Here is a 27,116-nt window from a genome sequence, read left to right as displayed (position 1 = left end):
CCAAATCAAATACACTAATCCAAACAAGATACAAATACAATCATTAAAGAAAAACAAAGCATCAACACAATTAAATTGCCATCAATTAATCCAATCACCAATCAATTACAATCCAAACCAATGACACACTTCAAATCCTACAAGCAAACCATTGTGAAAATCTGTCAAAGTAACCATCAAACAAAATCTATCTTCCAAAAATAAGTCAATACAATTATATGTAGCAACCAGCCTTTAACTAAACATTTGCAAAAATGAAATGTACATTAGCAACACATTTTTACACAAATCAGCAAATTGCAATTCAAAAAGACATCCAAACAAGGCAAGCCAACAAGTTTTTATTATACCTATATGTATGTCCATCTATAGTTGACAGACATAAATACAGGTGCAATAAAAGCGCATTAAAAACAATTGAATCACATTCAAAATCAACATACAATACAACCACTGATTTGTCCTGTACGTATGTATACCCATAGTGACATACATACATTCAGGCCAAATAAATGGACATTTAACAAAAATGGACGGCAGGAAAAAAATGGCAAAAAACCTGTAAAATAAAAATAAAATAATTTTTTTTTACTTACCATTAGATGAACCACTCACAGAAATCAAGGGGAACCGGAAGCACTGGAACAGCTAATCCAACAACAGGAACCAGGTAACCATAAATAAATAAAACCTTACAATCCATAAATGTCTGTATCTTCTTTTTTCTATTTGTAATCCATAGTGGGGGTCTTCTCCGTCTTCTTCTGTCTTCTTCTGTCTTCTTCCGGGTTTTCTTATCTTCATCCACCACGCCCTGGTCTTCTTTCTTCATAGGAGGTCTTTCCTCCTCGGCGTCTAGCTTCAAAATGAGACGACATAGGCTTTTATAGGCCTATGACGTCACATTTTCGTCATATGGTTCTCACTGTCCTGATTGGGCCGTGAAAACCATGTGCTTTGGCCGACCAAAAAAAAAATGATGACGTTATTTAAAGGCAATGAAAGCACAGCCAATCAGAATGGCTGTGCTTCAATTGCCTTTAAGATGTCGTCATGAAATAAACATGGCCGGCCTCACATGGTACGGTAGCCAATCAGAGTGTGGGGAATATATCCCAACTCTGATTGGTTCAAGTACCATGTGACAGGCTTTCAATAACGTCACATCCGTTCTCCCCAAAGCCTCTGTCACATGGTATACTTGAGCCAATCAGAGTTGGGATGGAGTTCCCATGCTCTGATTGGCTACCGTACCATGTGAGGCCGGCCATGTTTCTTTTCATGACGTCATCTTAAAGCAAGAAGACTCCCACTATGGATTACAAATAGAAAAAAGAAGATACAGACACTTATGGATTGTAAGGGTTTATTATTTTATGGTTAGTGGAGAGGGGGGTCATTGGGAAGCGCATACCATGTTGCACACACACATTATTTTATGGTTACCTGGTTCCTGTTATTGGATTAGCTGTTCCAGTGCTTCCGGTTCCCCTTGATTTCTGTGAGTGGTTCATCTAATGGTAAGTAAAAAAAATGTATTTTATTTTTATTTTACAGGTTTTTTGCCATTTTTTTTTTCCTGACGTCCATTTTTTTTTATTGTCCATTTATTTGGCCTGAATTTATGTATGCCATTATGGGTATACATACATACAGGACAAATCAGTGGTTGTATTGTATGTTGATTTTGAATGTGATTCAATTGTTTTCAATTGTTTTCAATTGGTTCTTCCCCTCTTACAGAGGTAAAAGGAAGGGATCACAGTGTAGTGTAGTGTAGGACCTGCATTAATTTGGTTATACCTTGACGTTGGTATGCAGGCTTATGACGCTTTGGCCAAAGGGTTAACCAAATAACCAAGTATTTAATATTATTATTGAAGTATTTTACTTCATACTTTTCATCATATATGTTTTGTCAATGGGATGTAGCATTGGGCACCCCCTGTCTCTTATTTTTGGAAGATAGATTTGTTTGATGGTTACTTTGACATAGATTATTTTTCACAATGGTTTGCTTGTAGGATTTGAAGTGTGTAATTGATTTGGATTGTAATTGATTGGTGATTGGATTAATTGATGGCAATTTAATTGTGTTGATGCTTTGTTTTTCTTTAATGATTGTATTTGTATCTTGTTTGGATTAGTGTATTTGATTTGGAGCATTGGTTAACATAGTATACATGATGCAAAGATTAATTGTATCATGTAAACATTGTCAAATTGAGTGTTTGTATTTTGATTTATTAGATATTGATTTTGCTTGTTGCTGTTTGATATTGGGAGAGATTTGTATTTGGCCATGTACAGTATTTTTTTCTATATTGGTTAATCATGCATATACAGTATATATATATATATATATATATATATATATATATACATACACATGATGAAGCCACTGTACAAATAAATGGGTGAAGGGTGGGTATCGGGTCAGGGTGGCTTAACCCCTTAATGACTGTAGCGGTTAATAACCGCTAATGTCATTAAGGGGTTAGGGGACATTAGTTTTGCTTTTTTTCTTATTGTGTATATTTTTCAGCACCCCAGGGTATGGACGGGGAGGAAGATGCGGGTGGCCTTCATCGTGAGTGCTGGACAAGGGTGAGTACAAAATGTATTTAATGTTTTTATTGTGATTAATGTATATTTAATGTGCAAATGCATTATTATCCATATGTGGATAATAGTAATTTTGCCCATTAATGTAGTGTATGTGTTAGGGGACGGGAGTATTTTTTTAGAGTATTGTTTAATTTTTGGGGGCACACCATTGGTACCGCAGGCCCGCGGACGGCCACGGGGACCCCCGGACACCCCCGGACGGCCGCTTCTGGTGGCAGTGGTGGGATCATTAGGCTTTGGGCTAAAAGTTCCTGCAGGGATTTATAGCACAAAGACGAGCTCGTAGATTGCGAGCTCTCAAAACAAGAAGGGTCGGAAACACGTTATACAAAGCAGGGAATCACACTTTTCCGTGTCACTCAGTTTAGTGCCACAAGGCGAAGATGGCTTCCCGATCAGGACAGTATCGGTTCATGCAGCGGTGGCTGCCAAGTGTGAGACCTTCAGTCTGCAAATGGAGGGCTGCAGCAAGGCTGAGCTAGAATGCCCTTGTCAGTGCTAATCTGGCAGGAGCTGTTGCCTATGCGGATAGCAGAGGAATGGAGTCCAGGGGAGTGGTCCAGGTCGCCCCGGTTGCTCAGTGGGTACCCATGGTCTCGGGGACCCTGGCTCGCTCCACTGAGGAAATTGTAGCAATGGTAGCAATACAGGGACAAGGAGCTACCACAGCAGAGAAAATACACCTGATGCAGTCCATCGTTCCCCCCCCGGCATCTCCCGTGCTCAGTGGGGGCAACTCTCCGTACCGTCCACCCAAGATAACGCACAGAGTTTTAGGAAGTTTATAGACGGTTGCACGGATATCGAAGGATACCAGAGGAGCTTCGAAAAACAGTGCCGGCGTTACTCTCCCCCGCCAGCTGACTGGGTAAAGTTCTTGTCTTTGCAGCTGAGCGGACTGGCACAGGAGGCATATGAGGCGATCCTGTCTGAGGAGGGTGAGGATTACGAGTTTGTTGAAAAGGTCCTGCTGAGACGATGGCAAGTTAATCCCGAGACCTATCGGGAACATTTCTGGACGGAAGACAAGACTGCTCGAGACACCCACACAGACTTTATGGCCCGGCTGATACACCAGGGTACTCGGTGGATAGAAGGGTGCAATGCCCTTACCCACAAGGAGCTGCTTGATCTTATCTTTCGGGAGCAGTACTACCATAGATGTCAGCCAGAGGTCCAGGAGTGGGTCATTGACTGCAAGCCAGCCAACTGCGAGGAGGCAGCCACCATGGCAGATTAATTTGTGACCACCCAACCCCAGCATAGGAAACAGGTGGCACCACAGGTGGTAACCCCTGCCAGTCGGGCAGTTAAGCCTGCAGAGGCTTATTCTACAGTCCCGACCTGGAGGAAAAAGCCTTCCACTGGGGAGGATGCAGCCAAGCCCATAAAATTTACACGAGGTGCGATGCTATCACTGTAACTGGACCGGGCACCTGAAGCCTGATTGTCCCGACCTGCGCCATTCCAGTCTTCACCAATCCGGGGCAACACACTCCAGCAGCAAAACCAGTCACCTCCGTGGGACTGGCACCCACTGAAGAGCATCAATCAGCCGTCCAACAGGTTCTACACCCTCTACAGGCAGCACAGCAGTGGAGACAGATGGGCACCCAGTTGCAGCCATCGGGCTGCAAGCGAATGATGTCTGGTGGAAGCATTTGCGACCAGTGACCATCGGAGATCACCAGGCAGCCAGCCTGATTGACTCCGGTGCTACAGTTACTCTGGTGCAACCTGATATGGTCAACCCAGGGGATCTGCTCCCTGGACCAGTGATGCAGGTCACCATGCCAGACGGTGGACCTCGGTCAATCCAGGTCACCTGGGTGTTTCTCAACTGGGGTGCCGGTCGAAGAATGAGAGATGTGGGTGTTTTGCCAGGATTGGATACTGAGGTGCTACTCGGTAACGACCTGGGACACCTCATATGCTCTTTTGCAAACAAAGATGCTCCTGTGGCCGCAGTCACAAGGAGCCAAAGACGGGCACTTGCCCAAGCAGGGGAGCCTTTGGTACCCCTGCCCACTGAGGAGATCACCATCCTCCTGCCTTTGGGACCACCGATTCCCAAGGTTCACGCGGAGACCGACCAGGTAAGCCAGACTGAGTCTGTACTGTGTCCTGACCTCCCTTCCAATGTCCCTGTTTCCTCATCCCCTGACTTAGTGACTAAGGATGAGTGGCTGGAGCTTGGTACATGATTCAGAGAGGCCGTACGGTCTGATCCCAGCTTAGAGGGCATATGACTCCGCGCATCCGAGTCTGCCTCTGAAAGTGGGTCGGATCGGTATCTCTTGCACCATGGGCTCTTGTACAGAGAGCAAGCCCCGGGTGCTCCAGACAGGGTATGGACTGGTAAGAAACAGTTAGTGGTACCTGAGGAGTATAGGCAGCAGTTATTGCAAGAAGCCCACTCCATCCCACTAGCAGGGCATCAGGGGGTTACTCAAACCAGATCCCGGCTATTGCAGCATTTCTACTGGCCGGGGGCATCGCGGGCAGGGGCAGATTTTTGTCGCTTTTGTGATGCCTGCCACCAGGTAGGCAAGTCCGGTGACCATATGAGGATCCCCCTGAGACCACTACCGGTGATTGGTGAACCTTTCCAGAGGGTAGCGGTCGACATTGTGGGACTCCTTATGGTTGCTAGCTGGACAGGGAAGTGCTACATCCTCACTGTGGTTGATTTTACGACCCGATACATTGAGGCTGTGGCACTGTCCTCAATTGAGGCTACTAAGGTAGCAGCAGCTCTGATAGGGCTTTTTTCCAGAGTAGGGTTCCCAATCGAGATTCTAACTGATCAGGGGAAGCAATTCATGTCTGAGTGGCTCCACTGTCTCTGGAAGGCGTGTGAGGTGACAATGGTCCACACTGCTTCTTACCACCCCCAGACAAACGGACTTTGTGAGCAGTTCAATGGTACCCTGAAGCAGATGCTGCGATCCTATGCAGAAGCTGAACAGGGAGACTGGGAGGCTCATTTACAGCATTTGCTGTTTGCGTACCGAGAGGTACCACAAGAGTAAACCGGGTTCTCACCTTTTGTGGTCCATGGACCACTTGACCTGTTCCATGAGGGATGGGAAGGAGAGACTACTAATACTGATGCTTCTGTGTACAGTATGTAGTATCTCTCAGGGACCAGTTATGTGGCTCATGTGGTTAGCACAGGCTAACCTCAGGGATGCTCAGACCAAGCAGAAGACTTGGTACTGTATGACCAAAATGCCTTTAACAGAGAGTTCATCCCTGGGCATAAAGTGCTTGTTCTGAAGCCCACTTGGAAGAACAAACTCATGGCTGCCTGGTCTGACCCGTATACGGTACTCCGGTGAGTGCAACTATGTTGTACAGTTATGTTCTATACCTCCCTGTCACCTAATCTATCATATTAACATGTTGAAGGAGTACTTCACGAGTGTAGCATCGGTGCTGGCTATCTATAGCTCACCAATGGAGGACCTGACAAGCCCAGCTTTGCCCGACCTCCTAAGGGAAGCTAAGAAAGGAGGCACAGTAGAGCAGGCAGGGATAGACACCCAGCTCAAGGCACCCCAGCAGTTGCAGGCACGAGCTATGCTAGAACAGTACAAGGACCTGTTCATGGATAAGCCGGGCAGGACCCATATTACTGATCACCCAGTCCACACCGGGGATCAGAGACCTCTGCTTAAGAATGCCTATTGGGTATCAAGAGGTGAAGAGGAGCATAGAGGAGGTGGAAGAGATGCTGGCCCTAGCGGTAATTGTACCATCTCAGTGTCCTTGTGCTTCACCAGAAGTCCTGGAACCTAAGATGGACGGGACCACCCGGTTCTGTGTGGACTACTGGCAGCTCAACGCTCAGACTGTGTCAGATGCCTATCCCATGCTCTGCAAGTACGAGCTTTTAAATGAGCTCACGGGGGCAAGGTATCTGACTACCATGGATTTGTCCAGTGGGTACTGGGATATCCCTCTGACCCAGGAGGAACAGGAAAAGTCGGCTTTCATCACTCCGAGTGGCTTATATGAATTTTGGGTTATGCCATTCGGGATGAAGAATGCCCTGGCTAACTTTCAACGCCTGGTCAATAGGTTACTGGAAGGGATGCAAAGTTTTGCAAGGGCACACCTGGATGACATAGCTGTGTTTAGCAATTCCTGGGAATCCCATTTAGTGCATGTAGCAGCGGTGCTGAAGAAGATCCGGGAAGCAGTGCTGACACTCAAACCATTTAAGTGTCTAGTTGGGATGGCAGAGGTACTGTACTTCGGGCATAGAGTAGGCGGGAGGCATCTCAAGCCGGAGCCGGCTAAGGTAGAGGCAATTCTTGAGTGGCCAGTGCCCCGTACAAAGAAGCATGTTATGGATTTCTTAGGCACCGCTGACTACTATAGGAACTTTGTGCCTTATTATAGCACCCTGGCCAAACCCCTGACTGACTTGACCCAGAAGAAACTCTCGGTTCTGGTTACCTGGTCTCCCGCTTGTGTGGAGGCATTCCAGGCTCTGAAGTCTGTCCTGGATAGTGCTCCCATCCTGGCAGCCCTTGACTACAGCAAGTGATTCATGGTGCAGACTGACACCTCAGACTATGGTGTCGGTGCTGTACTGAGCTAGGAAGGCGAGGATGGGGGAGAGCACCCAATCGTCTACCTGAGTCGCTAGCTGTTGCCTCGGGAGGTGGCTTATGCCACCATCCAGAAGGAGTGCCTGACCATTGTGTGGGCACTGCAGAAACGTCAGCCCTACCTGTATGGTAGAGCTTTCACCGTGATCACTGATCACAATCCCCTCAACTGGTTACAGAGGGTGTCAGGGGAAAACGGAAAATTGCTTCACTGGAGCCTTGCCCTGCCGGAAATTGACTTTACCATTCAGCACAATAAAGGCGGTGAGCATTGCAATGCAGATGGACTCTCCCGACAGGAAATCCCCAGTGACCAGAGAGCCTCTAGGACTTCCAGGCTTGCGAAGCCACCTGATGGGGTGACTGCCCCAGAGCCTTCGTCTTCTGGGGGAGGTGTGATGGGAGGGAGTAACCAGGCTATACAATAAAGGTGCCAATGGGTTGACTGGGGGAAACGGCAGAATGTCGGTGTGTTTCCCATTGGTCAATTCGTATGTCCCGCCCACAGGGCTTGGCACGCCCCCTCCTCTGACATCAGCCAAAGGACGAGCCCCTATTTCTATTGGCTGGCGGGGAGGAATTCCCACGCTCCGATTGGTCCTCCTAATTCCATGCTGAACATAGAACACCGGAAGGTATGTAAGGAGAAGCCCCAGTCAGAGAACCAGCCGATCTTGTGTCTTGGGCCGGTGATACAAAGCCGGGCTTTTCAAAGTTGCTCTGCTGCAAATAGCAGAGCAACCAGCTTCATTTTTGTAGCTAAGGCTGCGTCCATGGTACCTCAGACCGCGCGGCACATCCGCACGCTGAGCAAACAGACTGCCTTAAGGCAGGGTTCGCATACATGCGGTGTGTGGGCGCGTGCGTGTGGAGGCAGGAGGGGGCGCGCGATACGCGAGAAATCAGTTAAAACTGATTTCTTGCGCAACAAGGCGGTCCCACCCAATGAGGGTGAACCATCTCCGTGACGTCACTGGGAATGCCCCCAGGAACGCCCCCCCACCCGCTTTCCCTCAGCCTCAGCATGTCTCCACACCGACTGCGGCACTATGTCCACAGCCTAAGAAAGCCTGCCTAGCTGAGGCTAAGTCAGACGCGAGGTCCAAGTTCTCGTTTTAGAACGGTCGCGGCTAAGATTTTTAACCGAAAAGAGAACTAGGAGAGTGAGGGAGAGTGAGGGAGTTTTTCCCGGTCAGGTTTCCCGGAGCAGGCGCCATGCACTTATTTTAGCCCAGATTTCCCCCCCAGTGCCCTAGTAAGTGTGTATTTTACCTGTAACTTTGTATTTCACTGTGTGTACGCGGGTTTACCTGAATAAACCTCATTTTATTCTACTACTGTGTTTTGTCTAGTGAATAATCCCGTTATAAAAGTATTAAAAGTCCTGGTCTCCCGTGACACAAATTATAATATTTTTTTTTAATTATTTAGCTGTGAGTGGTGATCATAGTATAGTAAATGTCAAGTCAATAAGTAATACTGTGATGCAACGGAAAGATATGAAATCCTGGTACGACCATCATACTATATAACCAGATATAGCAAATACCACTGCGTATGCATCTTTAAATCTGGGATTTGAGTTTAGGGAACACAGATTTATGGGGTTTTTTCCCTATAATTTTTCTTTTTTTCTTCATCCAAATTTTGGTTAAACCTCTATAAATAAAGATGATTTAATTCTAAAAATAAGTCGTTGAACTGATCAGTATTCCTGCTTGGTTTCTATCTTGAACAGGGGAAAATTCTTCTGGGAGAGTCGGGGATCCCTTTAGATCAGAGTGATATAATTGCTTCTAATGGCATCATACATACTCTGGATGGCATTTTAATACCTTCTAATATAATGCCAATTCTCCCGTATCGTTGCAATGAAACACGTCATGAAATTATAAAGGTACGTCCAAATTGTTCGTTGTTTTTTTTCAATTTTAATGGCTGTCATCTTCCTGTTTTCTTGTCTGACCTCTTCACATGGACACGTTTTTTTAATTCATGATCTTACTGCAGAACAATCCAATGTTATTAAAGAAGCACTGGATATGTGGGGGTATCATTTTTACCTACTGGATAAAAAAGTGGTCCATTGTACAATGATGTTAAATATCTCAATAAACTTCCAGCACCTTACATTTTGTTTTGAGTGAAAATTGAACTGAAAGAGATCAAAGCTACAGACCATACAAATGTTTAAATTGTGTTTGTGTATTACCCAAAGTTCCCCACTGCTGCCCTTCTCATTATTATCCAGTAGGATAGTCTTTCTTCATAGTACAGATATCATTAATGGGCATTACAAAATCTACCTCAAGCTCCCCCCGCCCTAAATAAAGCCTATATGCTTTTAACCCATATAATAGTTATATTTTGCCCCCGAGCATCTGCTCAATTTAAAAAAAAACATGTTTTTCTTGTGGTAAAAAAATCATGGTTTTCTTAATCTTTACCATCTGAGGCTACAATAGTAATCTTTAGACTGCAATGGGGAGAGCTTCATTTGAACTTCCCAGACACTTAACAGTAGATCTCCTGAAAAAAGGAATCAGAGATCTTAGAAGTAAGTAAAAAATAAAATGCAAACAAAACATGGGATCTGTGTGGACTCCTGCAATAAGAGTAATCTCATATAGTATGTCATAAGAGTACAGTGGGTAGTTTTAATTATTGTAGGTGCCGCAATAATGTACTTTAGGTCTTTGTTCAGTATAAAAAATTATAGTTTCAAGTGCCTACTTATATTTAGATTTATATTGTATCATGTTTATTTTACAATGTTTACGAAATATTTTCAGAAATTATTTTAAGATGCTTAATCAACTTTTTTTGTAAGATGTTTCCCATTAAACAGATAATTAGTTAATTTTAGTCCTACTGTATGTGTGTGTTAAAAATGTATGTTGTGTTCTTTTGCGGTCAGCACATTAGGCCTATATTTACTTACAGTAGCATTGCTAGTCTTTAAAACACATTCCAGTACAGGACGACACCTTTGGAGAAGGAGTAGCTCACTGAGTTTGAAGCAGGAGAACCTGGTTCGATTCCGGGTGTCGTCTCCTTGTGACCTTTGGCAAGTCACTTTATCTCCTTGTGCCTCAGGCACCAAAAACATAGATTGTAAGCTCCATGGGGCAGGGACCTGTGCCTGCAAAATGTCTCTGTAAAGTGCTACGTAAAACTAGCAGCGCTATACACGAACATGTTATTATTATTATGGCCCATTGAAGTGAATAGAGCATAACGTGTCTTTCTGCACAGGAATGTATCATATGGAATAGCACTGCTTAGTAAATATGGGCTTAACTATTTCCCTTCTTGCAAGGTAAACGGGACACTCCAGGGAATCCCCATTGTGGCAGATCATCCAATGTCAGCAAAAAATGATGTTAACTTTCCATGTTCTTTGAGCCAGAAGTGCATGGATTGAATCATTAGAAAGGAAATGTGTCTCATTTATATTACCGGCCTCAAATCTTCCATTTCGATTTTAAGAGGGAGGAGAGAGAGGAAAATCTCTTTCCTCCAACATGAAGGGATGACCCTGAGTCCTTTGTACTGCCCTAGGGATGAATAGTTCTTTTGAAAGCTCCTTGTATTGTCCCTGAATATATTTGTATATAGTTATCATATCCCCTCTGAGATTTGTTTTTTTGTATTGCACTGTAATGTTTTTTTGAATGGGAAAAAGCGCTATTACCCAGCTTTGGCTAATAGCACTTTTACCCATTCAGGTGTGGTGGTGTTAGTACAGGGGGTGGGTGAAGGTGGTAGTTGCCCCAGGGTGGTGTTTAGGACTTGCGGAAGGGTAGTGGGAGGGGTTAACCCCTCCATTACCATAGCGGTTGTAACCACTACGTTAATGAAGGGGTTAACTTCTACTACAGCCCTGCCGCATGACCTAAAAACCCATCCTGGGCAACCAGCACCTTCACCCACCCCCTTTACCAACAACAAATCTGTTCCTACCATTTAACCATTTCATTACCTTAGTGGTTAGCCACAAAGGTAATGAAACTGGCTGTATTTTTATTTTTATTACATAGGATTGAATCCGGGGGTCTCCGGAGCTGGAATGAATATGCGGGTCAGCTTCGGATACACCCGGATTCAACCAATGTAGTAAAAAAAAAACCTCCTTGATATGCTTAATATAAGGAAAAAGAGTCTGGATACATTTAGAGATGATGTATTAAAAAACGGTATAATATTTTAAACTGATCCATAATGTTTTCTTGCCAGGATTTTTTTTACTCATTAAATTAAATTCCTCATATATTATAATGTACTGCAAAATTACATTTATTGAAATTCAATAAGCAACTTTAATTTCCAATATCTTAACCCATTTTTACAACCCCGAATATTCAAATATATGTATTCTGTTAACCATTAGGTTCTCAATTGCTAGAGAAAAGCTCTAAGAAAATGTATGTCAGATGGACTTCAATAGATGTTTTCTTAATATTTTTTATAACTTTCTTGCAGGGCACATGTTCCAGCTGTGATTCGATTTTGCCCTGCTCGGACAATAGCCTTGACTTGGTAAAATTAATACATTGTGAGAAAAATTGGGGTTATTACACTGGCGACACACTTTATTCGAGCTCGGCTAGTCCCACGAATTCGGGTATACCCGGGTGTATTGAGGTTTGTGACTGTTTTCTGCCCGAGTGCATTGGGTTATTTTCCAGGCAGGGATTGAAGCATTTTATTCCCGCTGGCTGCAATACTGCACAGTATATATATATATATACTGCATTACAATTCATGAATTTATGCCATCTGGTAGACACGCGAAGCATTGCAGCCTATTAAATCCTAATCATAATCATTTAACAGATCAGCCGCCCGTCAGCCAGGCATGAACCCAGGCTGGGAAGGCAAACACAACGGGGCTTGTCAGAGGTGAGGAGCGGCGCATTCCAGGTATCTGCCAGGTACATACTGGGTATTTGCTCGAATAAAGTGTGTCGGTGCAGTATTTAAACTGCAATAATGCCAATTAGAGCACTATCCCACGGAAACTCTCATTGATTTAGTTGGGAGTTTCTGTGCGAGAGAGCCCTGATTAGCACTATTGTAGCACTCTTGCAGTTTAATGAGGAACCCCCAAAGTGTATGGTATTATTGAGTTATCTTTCCTTTTTGCAACTACAATATATGGTATTGGTTACCACAGCATTTTTATTTATTAAAAACTAAATTAGTATTTTACCTGTCATATGAAACAATTCAGTCCCCTTTTGCATTGAAGTGGCTACATTTTTGCATGCTGTTTTCTTTCAACGATGTATACATTTTAATACAACATTTTATTACAATGTATGTTTCTGTAGAACAGTGGTAAGCAACATTTGAGTCCTTTAACACCTCAAATGGGCTGCACATTATATACTGTGTGTAGGGCCGCCAACAGAAATCATGGGGCCTAGGACAAATGAAAGGAGCAGGGCCCTCTTCCCCCCCTGCCCCGGAACCCATAGAGCACCTACCATGGAAAAAAAATTAGCGTGCAACTTTTACTTCTTTTTAACTGTTTTCTTCTTATTGTAATACGGAGAAAAAAACATTACAATGCAATCTGGTTATTTTTATATTTTCAATAAAAGACAGGTGACTGACTGCCTGGGAGGGTGACTGACTGTCTGGGTTTTGACTGACTGCTTGGGTGGGTGGGTGACTGACTGCCTGGGTGGGTGGCTGACTGTCTGGGTTTTGACTGACTGCTTGGGTGGGTGGGTGACTGACTGCCTGGGTAGGTGGGTGACTGACTGCCTGGGTGGGTGACTACTGGGTGGGTGACTGACTGCCTGGGTGGGTGACTGACTGTCTGGGTGGGTGACTGACTGTCTGGGTGGGTGGGTGGGTGGGTGGGTGGTTGACTGCCTGGGTGGGTGACTGCCTGGGTGGGTGACTGACTGCCTGGGTGAGTGGGTGACTAACTTCCTGGGTGAGTGACTAACTGCCTGGGTGGGTGACTGATTGCCTGGGTGGGTGAGTGACTTGTTACTGGGGGGGTGACAGGGTGAGTGACTGGGTGGGTGAGTGACTGCATGGGTGAGTAACTGCGTGGGTGAGTGACTGCATTTTGGCTTTTAGTGGGTGGGTGGGTGAGGGACTAGGTGGATTGGTGACTGAGTGACTGGATGGTTGGGTGACTGCCTGGGTGGGTGACTGAGTGACCGGGTGGGTGACTGGGTGAGTGACTGAGTGACTGGGTGGTTGGGTGACTGCCTGGGTACGTGAGTTGGGCAAATTGGGTGAGTGAGTGGGTGGGTGACTGACCTTGACCGGGTCGGTTCTGCTTCCTGCCCCGCCAGATGCTTCCCACCCGGCCCCCAATATCCCCACGGCTCCTGCCCGAGGTGGGAGGTTGGCACGGCGAAGGTGTGGGGGGAGCGTGGGAGGTGGGCAGCTGGGGGGGCAAGACTGGCAGATTCCGTGGCTGGAGGCAGGCGCGTGGGGGAAGCTGAGTTGGCATGCACAGAGGAAGCTGGGTTGGCGTGCGTGGGGGAAGCGGGGTTGGCATGCACAGAGGAAGCTGGGTTGGTGTGCGCGGGGGAAGCTGGGTTGGCGTGCGCGGAGGAAGCTGGGTTGGCGCACGGGCCCACCATGGTGCTTCCTCTTTGTCCCATGTTGGGAGCGGGGGGTAGTGGGCCCACAGTCACAGGCCGGACACCCTGCTTTCCCTGCGCATGCGCGCAGGGACCTCGGCTCTGCGCATGCGCACGGAGGGGTCGCCACCATTTATTTATTTTGTCATTTTTTTAATAAACCAAGCACGGCCGCACAGATGTCAGAATAGTAAAAGTCTGTTAAGCCGTGGTCTGGGGTTGGAGATGTCAGAATCGTAGAAGTCAGTTTAGCCATGGTCTGGGTTGGAGAGGTACACAGAGTCGAGGGTAAGCCGGGGTCGGAGTCCAGAGGAGGTTCAGTAGTCAGGCCGGGTCGGTACACGTAGAATCCAAAAACTGCAAGAGAGACCGAGACAGGAGCAAGGCACAACAGACGCATGAGCACAAGGCTACAACTAGTTATGCTCAAGTGAGAGCAGTGTATATAACAGGAACAGGAACCAATAGCCAAGGAGGCGGAGCAGAGGCGCGGCCTCTGCGGAGACTAGGATAGGCTGCAGGGGACAAGTGGGCATTAGGAGATCTTGCCACGCAGCTGGGAAGGGATGCACGGCGTGCACGAGAGAAGCATGGCGTGTCCGAGGGGGCAGAGCTAAGCTCCGTGGCGGCATTATAAGAACTGCGTCTTGGAATGTTATCTGTGACTGAAACCTATCCCTCCCCTGAGTAGTATGCGATTTATGACTTAAGGTGTTAAATGGTCACTGAATGTTAGTGATGTGAGTATGTGTGTGTACGTATGTGTGTGTAAATATATATTTATAAAGCACCCACAGTGTATACATTGCTTTACAAAAGGTGTGTGTGGTAGTGTATACCAATGGTGTGGGTTTGTGTAGAAATGTAAGAGGGTGTTGGATTACTATTAATGTGTGTAGATACTATGTGGTCCCTATTGGTATATAGGGATAGAATAACATTGTACATATGTATGTGTAAGAGATAGCTGTGTGTGCATTCATATTGCGCAGTTTGTATAGACATGGCCTTTAGCACTCATGGGAAGAGAGTTCTCTTGTGTCAGGGTAGTGACTCATGAAACTCCGGTCTGCTTCTATTTTGTGAATGAAGCAGAGAATACTATAAAAAGCCGTGAGCCAATCAGATGGTGTGTTCCCCTTGAGTCTAAGCTGAAAGAGCGCAGGCGGGCTTTTCAAAGATGCTTTGTTTGTAATACCAAAGCAACCAGCTTCGATTTGAAGCCTGAAAAGCCTGCCTGCCAGAGACTGAGTCCCAACTTTTGCACCCAAGTTCTCAGAAACGAACATAGCAGATGCGGCTGTGATTTTATGCCGATTTGAGTTCCTGGAAACTTGGGCTGACTCGCGGTCAGGAGGAAACAAGTTCTCAGAAGAGAATGTAATGGTGGCGTATGGAATTTTATGCCAATTTGAGTTCCAGGAGATTCCGGGCTAAGTCCCGGTCAGGGTAAAACTCTCTCCCTGCACCTAGGAAAGCCTAGTTTTCAACCCCAGCCCCAAAGTAAGTGTGGTTTTTTTTGTCTGTATTTTGTGTTTCATTGTGTGTAAGCGAATTTATGCCGAATAAATTACAATTTATTTCTCTACCTTGTTTTGATCAAAGAATGATCCCGGTAAAAAGGGTAAATAACCTGGTCTCCCATGACACCCATTATGATGTATATTGATCAAGGTTTCTCTTCTGCAAATTTAGGGGAAAACGTGTGCAAAAAGCAACTTCCATGGATGTATCTTTTGTAAATAAATCTTATATAAAGCAATTGAACTTTGTTCTTTGATAAATCCCTGCTGGTGAAATATAAGATTGACATTCTTAGAATAAATTTATTTGTAAAATAGCTGCCCTTGACACGGCATGCAGCATGCAGTATCTCCCATACAGCAAATGTATTCATCATCTGCATCATACTGCAGTATGTAACTACTGCATTTACTGTATATGTACTTCTCTCTATCTACAGGGGACGGTTGACAGAGAATGCACCCATGGAGATACCATTAACAGCTCTCTGGGTTGTGCCAGATACTGCAACAAAACAATTACTGTAAGTACACACAGCGCCTGTAAGGGAAGAAACCAAAACAACCACATCATATATATTTGTATCTAAAGGAGTGCTAATAGGATTGTGACCTCATTGCTACATCTACCTTGACAAATTATATAGTTAAATACTTATCTATTTATTTTCTCAAAGGCAAGGGTGATTTAGTTCAATTCTTTGGCCAAAGTATTTTAAGCCTGCACCCATGTCACAGTATGGCCCATCTGTGGGTCCTAACACTGCTACACCTGCAAAAAGCTCTCATACCCTCTTCTAATTAAAGGGTAGCTGTCTCTAGACTGGTCCTTCAAAGGAGCTTAACAAGAACGGCCATTAAAAAACATGGGATGTACGAGGTTGTAGGCTTCAAATACTTTGGCCAAAAATTAATGTAAGTACTAAAATCAAAATAAGTACTGAAGTTAGTGTACTAACTAGCTCCTGGTCATTTGTGAGAGGGTTGAATAGTCTTGTTATGAATTCCTTGACTTACAGGACACATTGTACAGAATTTATTGGGATGGGACGGTACAAGAACATTCTGTACAAAAGCACACATTGGGGCCACTTCTAGTAGGTTTGATAAGTAACTCATTGAGCTTTTTTGGCACTTCCCGTATGATTTGGCAGATTTGCTATTCAGAAAGCTCCGATGACCTGCCAAACTTGTACTGAGAGTGCATTTTTCCCAAGCGGTCCCACACCTGCCCAAACACATCGAGCGGAAGCTGACAAACAGCTCCAACTCGCATTTTTTCTAAATTCATGCTATTCTAGTAGCTCCGATGAGATAATCGGAGCTCTGAACTAGCTAGCTTATCACAGATCTTATCTCGTCACCCCAAGGGTGGCGAGAAGGGATTTGAGAGTGGGACTTAGAAAAAACATATATTTTTCATGCATCGGATTGATGCCGGACTGATACACATTAATACCAGCTCCAGAGACACCCGGCTTTAATCCAATGCAATAAAAATACATTTTCAGGCAGCTTCACTACCTTAGCGGCTAAGGATGGCCTTCAGCCTAGCAGGGGTAAGTACAGCCTGGCAGGGGTAAGTACAGCCTGGCAGGGGTAAGTAGAACTTTTGTTTACTTTATGCTGGCTGGATAATGGTTTTTTTTAATGTGCAACTGAGCTATTATCCAGATCTGGATAATAGTAATTTTGCCCATTATTTTACTGTATGTGTTAGGGGGAGGAGGGGCTGTTTGGGGTAGGGTAGAGGGGGTGCCCATTCATTGCCATTGGGGTTATCTTTTCTCCCATTGAAGGCCTAGGTAAACATACTTGTAATCAATGGGTATATTGTTGAGTTTTGTGTTTATATTTTGTTTTAATGTTTATTGTGGATAGGGTGGGTGGGTGAAGGTGGTATTTGGCCCATGGTGGGTGTTTGGGCCTTCTGGGGGGGGGGGGGGCTTGTGGGAGGAGTTAACCCCTTCATTACCTTAGCAGTTCATAACCAGATTTGGCTAATAGCTCAGATGCCCATTAAAATAAAACACTTTCCAGCCAGCATAAAGTAAACAAAAGTTCTACAGATGCAGCCACCAGTATCCAACCACGTGCCTCGGTAAAAACGTGCCTCGGTAAAAACGTGCCTCGGTAAAAACGAAGGCATCTTGCAGTAAATGCCTCAACATTTCTGTGAGATTCTTTATGGCCACTCGGATTAACACAGCAGGGGTCCCTGCTGTCCTATTCAGTTTGGCTGTGTTAATCCGATGGGCCATTAGTCTGGCTGCAGAAATCTCACAGAAATGTGGCAGTTTATTGATAGATTGCCTAAGAAACACAGAGAAACAGAACCCCAAACGAGAGCACTCAGTCACTTGAGATCACGGGTACAGCAAGTGGAGAATAATGTGGTGTAAAAGTATGATTGGTGAGGAGTGACTGATTTAAAACACTTTAATGGGAGTAATAACTCAAATAAAATAGAATGCTAAAGAGTCCAAATAAATAGGACTCTGATTAAGCCGGAATGACAACGAAATATTAAAATACAATCGGATACAGCAATGAATTAATTGGTGTCACTCACTTCGAAGGTAAGTTTCAGGTTATGATCATTTCGGTTCAGTACACTGATAAATTGATTCAGAAGGGGTTTGGGGCATTTCCACAGGAGGATTATATAGTCTATGTAGCGCCCCCACCATTCCACATACATAGTGTATTCTTCCAGGGCCTCGCTGAAGACCACCGTTTCCTCCCACCAGCCTAGATATAAATTGGCGTATTAACTATGCATGAGTAGGAGATATACTTTATATTCCACACTTTAAACTTTTGGAGACAATATCCTGGTTTACTTATTAGACGTCTCAGGTCTTTCACTGCTCTGGTAAATATACCTACACCCCTTTCTCCCCACCCCCTGCTGCTAGCCCCCCCCCCTTTTTTCCCTTTCCCTGTTTTAGCCACTTAGTGGTTGTCTTATCATTTTGCTTATTTTGTGATAGATGTGTTTAATAAATTTGTTTTAAATATTTTAATGTATGGCTATGGGGGAAACCCCAAGGATTGAATCTTTCCTAGCCGATCATTTTGGAAATAGTGAGTGCAAATAGGAATCTTCTAGGCTACATCTGTGACCTTTTCCCGTACTCTAATGTAATATTATATATGAGCTGCAGCATTTCACAGACCACAGCACAGAGTCAGAAGGTGGCCATTATGTTAGACACAATCTGGCTTTTTAGAAATCTACAACAGGAGCACTAAACGATTTCCAGCTTAGGTTAGAATGCAGAAGTATACATTGTCACATGCTTTACATATACAAATAAGAAAGAAAAGGGGTAAAGTACTATTGCTGCTTTAAAGACTGTGGAGGCTATGTATGCAACTTTGGAATTACCTATTGACCTTCGGAAAGCTCTGCTGTAATATAACCTTTTCATTCTGTAGTTACATAGTAGATGAGGTTAAAAAAAGACATACGTCCATCAAGTTAAACCTACAGTATGCTAAATTTAGATGACAGATTGTATTGTATGTCTTTATTTATATAGCGCCATAAATGAACATAGCGCTTCACAGTCGTAATACATGTTGTAAACATATAAATAACAAATAATATAAATAACAGGCCATGGGAATAAGTGCTTCAGACATAAAAGTAATTAAGGGAGAGGAGTCCCTGCTCCGGGGAGCTTACAATCTAATTGGTAGTTAAGGGAACATATAGACAGTAGGAGGGAATTCTAGTAAGTGCATCTGCAGGGGGCCAAGCTTTATGTATCATGTGTCCAGGATTATCCAGTGCTATTCATATGCTTTTTGTAAGCAAATGTGTCTTATGGTGGGTCTTAAAGGTGGATAGAGAAGGTGCTAGTCGGGTATTGAGGGGAAGGGCATTCCAGAGGTGCGGGGCAGAAAGTGAGAGAGGTTTAAGGCGGGAGAGAGCTTTAGATACAAAGGGGGTAGAAAGAAGACATCCTTGAGAAGAACGCAAGAGTCGGGATGGTGTATAGCGAGAAATTAGGGCTGAGATGTAAGGAGGGGCAGAAGAGTGTAAAGCTTTAAAAGTGAGGAGGAGAATTGAGTGGGAGATGCGGGATATGATCGGAGGCCAGGAGAGGGATTTCAGGAGGGGAGATGCGGAGACAGATTTAGGAAAGAGTATAGTGATTCTGGCAGCAGTGTTTAGGATAGATTGTAGGGGAGACAGGTGAGAGGCAGGAAGGCCGGACAGAAGGTGGTTGCAGTAATCGAGATGGGCGAGAATGAGGGCCTGAGTCAGAGTTTTAGCAGTCGAATAACAGAGGAAAGAGCGTATCGTTGTGATATTGCGGAGGAAAAAGCGACAAGTTTTAGAAACGTTTTGAATGTGAGAGGAGAATGAGAGAGAGGAATCGAGTGTGACCCCTAGGCAGTGTGCTTGGGCTACTGGGTGAATGATCGTAGTTCCAACAGTAATGTGGAAGGAGGTAGAAGGCCAGGTTTGGGAGGAAGTATAAGGAGCTCTGTTTTTGCCATGTTAAGTTTAAGTCGGCGGATGGCCATCCAGGATGATATTCCAGAGATGCATTCAGAAACTTTGGTCTGTATAGCAGGTGTAAGGTCAGGGGTTGAAAGGTAAATTTGTGTGTCGTCAGCATAGAGGTGATATTTAAACCCAAAAGATGTGATTAGGTCACCTAGAGAGAGTGTGTAATGAGAAAAGAGAAGGGGTCCAAGGACAGAGCCCTGGGGTACCCCCACAGAGAGATCAATAGAGGAGGAGGAGGTGTTAGCAAAAGAGACATTGAAAGTACGATGGGAGAGGTAAGATGAGATCCAGGATAGAGCTTTGTTCCAGATACCAAGAGTATGGAGAATGTGAAGGAGAAGAGGGTGGTCCATGGTGGCAAATGCTGCAGAGAGGTCGAGTAATATGAGCAGAGTGTAATGACCTCTGTATTTGGCCTCAGATACTTTATCCTATATTTGTACTTACAGTATATTGATCCAGAGGAAGACAAACAAAAAACCCCAGTGAAATATTATCTAATGTTATATCATAAGGGTAAAAATAAATTCCTTCCTGGCTCCAAATATTGGCAATCAGATTACTTCCTAGATCAACATCCTTCCCATATTTACTTATTGGTTATACCCTTGTATACCTTTCCTTTCTAAAAATATGTAATCTTTTTTTAAGATATCTATTGTTTCTGCCATCACAGTCTCCATGGGTAATGATTACAAATTTAATTGCCCTTACATTAAAGAACCCTTTCCTTTGTTGCTGGGGAAATCTCCTTTCCTTCAACCTTAAGGGATGAACCTTTGTCCTTTGTATTGCCTTTGAGATAAATAGTTATTTTGAAAGCTCCTTGTATTGTCCCTGAATATATATTTGTATATAGTTATCATATCCCCTCTGAGACACTTATTTTCTCATGTAAACAAATCTAATTTAGCTAGCCTCTCCTCATAAATCAGATTATCCAGCCCCTTCATTAATTTGGTGGCTCTTCTCTGCACTCTCTCTAGTTTCATAATATCTTTTCTAAGGAGTGGCGCCAAAAATACGCCATGTTCAGGGCATGGTCTTACTAATACTTTTATAAAGGGGCATAATTATGTTTAAATCCGTTCAATCCATCGCCTATTTCAGGGTTTCCCAAACTTTTTTTTCCGTGACCCGGTTATTTTTGAACTTCTCCTTCGTGACCCACTAAAAATTTTATCGCCTATACTGGCCTATAGGGCCTGCACAGACACACACACAGCCACTGATACACACAGACACACAGCCACTGACACACGCAGCCACTGACACACACGCAGCCACTGACACACGCAGCCACTGACACACACACACACGCAGCCACACAGAGACACTGCTACACACACACACACACTGCTACACACACAGAGACACTGCTACACACACACACACACAGAGACACTGCTACACACACACACACAGACACTGCTACACACACACAGACACTGATACACACACACACAGACACTGATACACACACACACACTGATACACACAGACACTGATACACAGACACTGATACACAGACACTGACACACAGATACTGATACACACACACACACACACTGATACTGATACACACACACACAAACTGATATATACACACACACACACAGCCACTGATACACACACACTCTCTGATACACAGACACTGATACAGATACACACGCACACAGCCCCTGATACACACACACACACACACACTCGCTCTCCCCTATACGTACACAGACACAAACAGTGAATTACAGGCAATGACGGATGTGAGTGACTGGAGGGGGGGGCAGGGACTGGGTGGGTGGGAGGAGGGGGGAACTGGGTGGGTGGGAGGGGGGGAACTGGGTGGGTGGGAGGGGGTGGACTGGGTGTGGGAGGGGGGGGACTGGGTGGGTGGGGGGGGGTACTGGGTGGGAGGGGAGAGGGGGGACTGGGGGGGAGGGGGGACTGGGACGGTGGGAGGGGGGACTGGGTGGGTGGGAGAGGGGACTGGGACTGGGTGGGTGGGTGAGGGGACATTGAGGGGACTGGGTGGGTGGGAGGGGGGGACTGGGACTTCGGGGGGGACTGGGACTGGGTGGGTGGGAGGGGGGACTGGGACTGGGTGGGTGGGAGGGGGGACTGGGACTGGGTGGGTGGGAGGGGGGGACTGGGTGGGTGGGAGGGGGGACGGGGACTGGGTGGGTGGGAGGGGGGACTGGGAGGGGTGGGAGGGGGGACTGGGAGGGAGGGGGGACTGGGACTGGGTGGGAGGGGGGACTGGGTGGAAGGGAGGGGGGACTGGGACTGGGTGGGAGGGGGGACTGGGTGGAAGGGAGGGGGGACTGGGACTGGGTGGGTGGGAGGGGGGACTGGGACTGGGTGGGTGGGAGGGGGGACTGGGACTGGGTGGGTGGGAGGGGGGACTGGTACTCGGTGGGTGGGAGGGGGGAGACTGGGACTGGGTGGGTGGGAGGGGGGACTGGGACTGGGTGGGTGGGAGGGGGGACTGGGACTGGGTGGGAGGGGTGACTGGGACTGGGTGGGTGGGAGGGGTGACTGGGACTGGGTGGGTGGGAGGGGGGACTGGTACTCGGTGGGTGGGAGGGGGGACTGGGACACTTGGGTGGGAGGCAGTGACTGGGTGGGTGTGTGGGAGACGGTGGGTGTGTGGGAGACGGTGGGTGGTTGACAGTGACTGGGTGGGTGACAGTGACAGTTACTGGGTGGGTGACAGTGACTTTGACAGTGACTGGGTGGGTGACAGTGACTAGGTGGGTGACAGTGACTGGGTGGGTGACAGTGACTGGGTGGGTGACAGTGACTGGGTGGGTGACAGTGACTGGGTGGGTGACAGTGACTGGGTGGGTGACAGTGACTGGGTGGGTGACAGTGACTGGGTGGGTGACAGTGACTGGGTGACAGTGACTGGGTGGGTGACAGTGACTGGGTGGGTGACAGTGGGTGGGTGACAGTGGGTGGGTGGGTGACAGTGACTGGGTGGGTGACAGTGACTGGGTGGGTGACAGTGACTGGGTGGGTGGGTGACAGTGACTGGGTGGGTGGGTGACAGTGACTGGGTGACAGTGACTGGGTGGGTGACAGTGACTGGGTGGGTGACAGTGACTGGGTGGGTGACAGTGACTGGGTGGGTGACAGTGACTGGGTGGGGTGACTTACCTTGAGGCCGGACGCTTTCCCCTGCTGCCCCCGATATCCCCTGCTGCCCGGGACGGGAGGTGGGCTTGGGGGCACGGGAGGTGGGCTCGGGAGGGGGTGGCACGGGAGGTGGGCTCGGGAGGGGGTGCCCCGGGAGGTGGGCTCGGGAGGGGGTGCCACGGGTGGTGAGCTATGGAAGCGGGCCGCGGGAGGAAGCGGGCCGCAGAGGAGATAGTACTTCCGCCTCCGTCCCACGTTGGGAGCGGGGGGGAGGAAGGGAGCTGTCACTGCTTGCCCTGCGCATGCGCGCGGGACCGCAGGGGGAATCGCTGCTATTTTTTTTAACTCGAGCGGCGGGAGGGGGGGCTGGGAGGAGACCTCGAGCGGCGGGAGGGGGGGCTGGGAGGAGACCTCGAGCGGCGGGAGGGGGGGCTGGGAGGAGACACCGCGCGGCCAGCCTCGCTGCGACCCGGCAATTTTGGTGCCGTGGCCCGGTGCCGGGTCGCGACCCACCATTTGGGAAACGCTGGCCTATTTAATGTAAGATAAGATCTTGTTTGCTTTTGCAGCTACTTCATGACTTTGGGCACCATTGCTAAGCCTGCTGTCTACAAACACTCATAAATCCTTCTCCATCAAGGATTCTCCTAATGTATCCCCATTTAATTTGTAAATTGCCCTGTTTTTTCTTGTTTTCCAAATGCATAACCTTACATTTATCTGTATTAAACCTCATCTGCCATTTACCTGCCCAAGTTTCCAGTCTCTCCAAGTCGTTCTGATTACATCCTGCTCTGATTCTATTACCTTACACAATTTAGTGTCATTAGCAAGATGGAGACTTGGCTCTCGATGCCAACCTCGAGGTCATTAATAAACAAGTTAAAAAGCAAGGGTGCCAGTACCGGTCTTTGAGGTACTCCACTTTCAACTTTAGTCGAATCTGAAAAAGTGCCATTTATGACAACCTTTTGTTGTCTATCCTTCAACCAGTTTTCAATCCAGGTGCAAATATTTTTACGAAGAACAATTTTCTTTATTTTGTACACTAACCTCTTGTGTGGAACTGTATCAAAAGCCTTTGCAAAATCTAAGTAGACAACATCAACTGCATTACCCTGGTCTAAATTGCTAGTTACGTCCTCAAAGAAACGAATAAGGTTAGTTTGGCATGACCTATACTTCGTAATCCATGCTAACTATTACTAATAATTTTGTTTTGCCATTAGGTATTCCTGAATATTATCCCATAGTAAACCTTCAAGTAGCTTCCACACTATTGATGTCAGTCTTACAGGTCTGTAATTCCCCGGTTGTGATCTAGCTCCCTTTTTAAATATAGGCACCACATCTACTTTACGCCAATCTTGTGGTACTGAGCTTGTGAAAATGGAGTCCTTGAATATTAAATGTAATAGTTTGGCTGTAACTGAATTTAACTCCCTAAAAACCCTTGGAGTTAAATAGCCAAACCATTACATTTAATATTTGTTTAATATAGTTGATATGCAGAGGTATCAGTTGCTGAAAATGTGTCTCTTGGGGGGAGTAAAATGGCCACTGTTAATCACACACATTGGGACATCAGAGATTGCCATAATAAAGAGCTGATGCTAGGGAAGAAATTGATCAGCATAACATGAACTTTCAGATTATGTTCTGACATCATTTATGTTTCTTGTGAGGATTGCTGATTTAAACAGTGTGTGGGACTTTCACTCTGAGCTCCTTTCCCTTCCTCCAATCACTGTCACAGCCTAAAACTCCTTTCTTTGAGCTACAACAACAGCCCAATCCTCCTCCAATCACATCATAACATCTTCCTCTACTGCACAGCTACAGACTGGTGTACTTAAAAACGTAACGATATTGCTGGCACTCTGGCAGTGAGAGTATTACCTGCTTGCGGGTATCTGGCAGTGAGAGCTTATCTGCATTCGGGCATCTGGCACTAAGACTATTACCTGCATGTGGGTACATACAAGCAATGGGGGAGCGTGGGATTAAAAAAACATTTGACAATAAAAAACAATAAAATACAATAAAATTAATGTGGTTACAACAATATTGCTGGGGGTTGGTGAAAATATTAAATACACTTACACGGCCATGTGCAAGCGGACACGGTAATGTGGTTTCTTTAAGCAATTCCAGTCACTCCCAACAACAGGTAATGGTGGTTTAGAGGGTTTTGAAATAAATATATAAATATATCTGTACTCACACGGCCATGTGTGAGTCCTTGCAGGAAATTGGTAACTTTGGGGTTAAATTAACCCATCTGCATCTCCCCCCAGTGTAGACTCTTCTTTGTTTGCAACCAACGTGGGATTCTAACTCCAGTCTTGGGCATCAGATGGGGACTCTCCCCAGTGGTGGTAGTAGGGGGGGGAGTAGGTAGAGAAAGTGAGGCACGTTGTCAGTGGGGTTTAAAACACATTTATTAGTTTTAAAAGCAATTGGTACAACAAGACTCACATACATACATAGTGGTTGGACCCCTGGCCTCCTCGTGCAGTCCAGGATACAGTTTAAGCAGCCGTTATTGCCAATCACGCGTCCGTGATGCAGGAGGAAAAAAAACAAAACTTTTTCTCCTTATCTGCAATGGCTGCCTGGTTGATCCGGCTACGGGAGCCACGTTGGGCCAAATTCAGCAGGAACTTTAGAGCTACGCGTTTCGTCGAATCATCGACTTCCTCAGGCTCATATTCTGACGTGGAGGGGGTCTCTGAGTTTTATAAACCCCCTGTGTAATCAAAGTCTAATTGGGGCGGGCTGTGTTTAATAAAGCCCTAATTACAAAGTTTTTTTTTTTTTTTTTTTTTTTTTATGTTTTTTTTTTTGTTTTTTTTTTTATAAACGAGATTTACATAATTCATGTTCTGTAATCACACTGTCTTGCCTTTTAGAATTGGTTTAAGTTAAAACATTCTTGTATACTTAAATTAATATCCCTAACCATCAGGGGTTAATAGATGACTGCAATAAAATACATACTTGTTGATTATTTAATGAGATAATTTTATCAGAGTATTGTCAAATTTATTTGTAAACTTCACACACATTTAAACAATTTTATACAAATTCTACTAAAATTAAAATTCACAGGTATTTTGGTTTTAAGACCTCCAATGGGGTCCATCTAATCATATGTCAGAATTGGTCATCTGGTGATAATAGTTCAAAGTGTACTTGCTCCTTGAACCTCAACATTTAGATAAAAAATTCTTACCATGTAGATTTATAAACACATATAAATTAGTTAGAACATTTTGGCTATCAAAAGTGCCCAAATCCTTTAATATAAAAAGTAAATTACCCATCCCCGTCAGGGTTATACATTGGTTAAAAAACAATTATAAATGGATCATACGCAATATGTTCCATTTTAAAAATTAATCACTTTTGTAATAGTCGCACAAAATATTATTATCATTCTAAATCTAAAAGCTATGAACTAAAAATCTAAAAACAAGACTGACAACTAAAAACTAAAACTAAAAAGGGAACTGACGCTGGACAAAGAAAATCTAGGGAACTAAAGGGAGCTGTAACAGAATGGAACTGTAAATGAATGGAACTGTAAAAGAAGAAGGGGAGAGGGGAAATACAATCAAACCCACATCTAATCCAATTTTCTTATGGTTCTAGATAGGGGTAAAAAGTTCCTCCCTCATAACTCTATATAGTTTAATGAATGCCTCAGTAGCCCAGTAAAATTTAATTAAATTTATTCAATTGAAAGCGGCGATATCGAGGTCGACGTTGAGGCCTGAGGGGGACATGGATTTCAAACGGTATATCCAAAACGTCTCCCTCTGCCGTAAACGTCTCAATCTATCACCCCCCCTCCAATTCTCAGGGACCACTTCTAATCCCCTATAAAGTAGTCCTGAGGGGTCCCCCCCATGTTTCTGGATAAAATGAAGGGGCACACTATGGGTGGTCATTCCCCTTCTTATATTGCCCAAGTGTTCCAGTATGCGGGTCCTAAGACTTCTTATGGTCCGGCCCACATACTGGAGTCCACATGGGCATTGGAGCATATATACCACGTATTTGGTTTTGCATG

The 27,116-nt window shown here is 45.4% G+C and overlaps 1 protein-coding gene across 4 annotated transcripts in view; it reads left to right on the top strand.

The window, feature by feature from the left end:
• STAB1 (stabilin 1) overlaps nucleotides 1-27,116 on the top strand; it is a 474,288-nt gene that overhangs the window by 189,020 nt on the left and 258,152 nt on the right. For all 4 annotated transcript variants that reach the window (XR_012788655.1, XM_075575004.1, XM_075575003.1 and 1 more), the window contains exons 18-20: nucleotides 8,986-9,144; nucleotides 11,730-11,786; nucleotides 15,822-15,905. Coding sequence is in view for 3 of the 4 variants with exons in the window: in XM_075575004.1 (XP_075431119.1) it covers nucleotides 8,986-9,144; nucleotides 11,730-11,786; nucleotides 15,822-15,905 (300 nt within the window). In the remaining variant the exon portion in view is untranslated. The remainder of the gene's footprint in view (nucleotides 1-8,985; nucleotides 9,145-11,729; nucleotides 11,787-15,821; nucleotides 15,906-27,116) is intronic.

This window comes from Ascaphus truei, chromosome 17 (assembly GCF_040206685.1).
Source record: "Ascaphus truei isolate aAscTru1 chromosome 17, aAscTru1.hap1, whole genome shotgun sequence".
NCBI lineage: Eukaryota > Metazoa > Chordata > Amphibia > Anura > Ascaphidae > Ascaphus > Ascaphus truei.
This window is presented reverse-complemented; position numbering and strand designations above follow the sequence as displayed.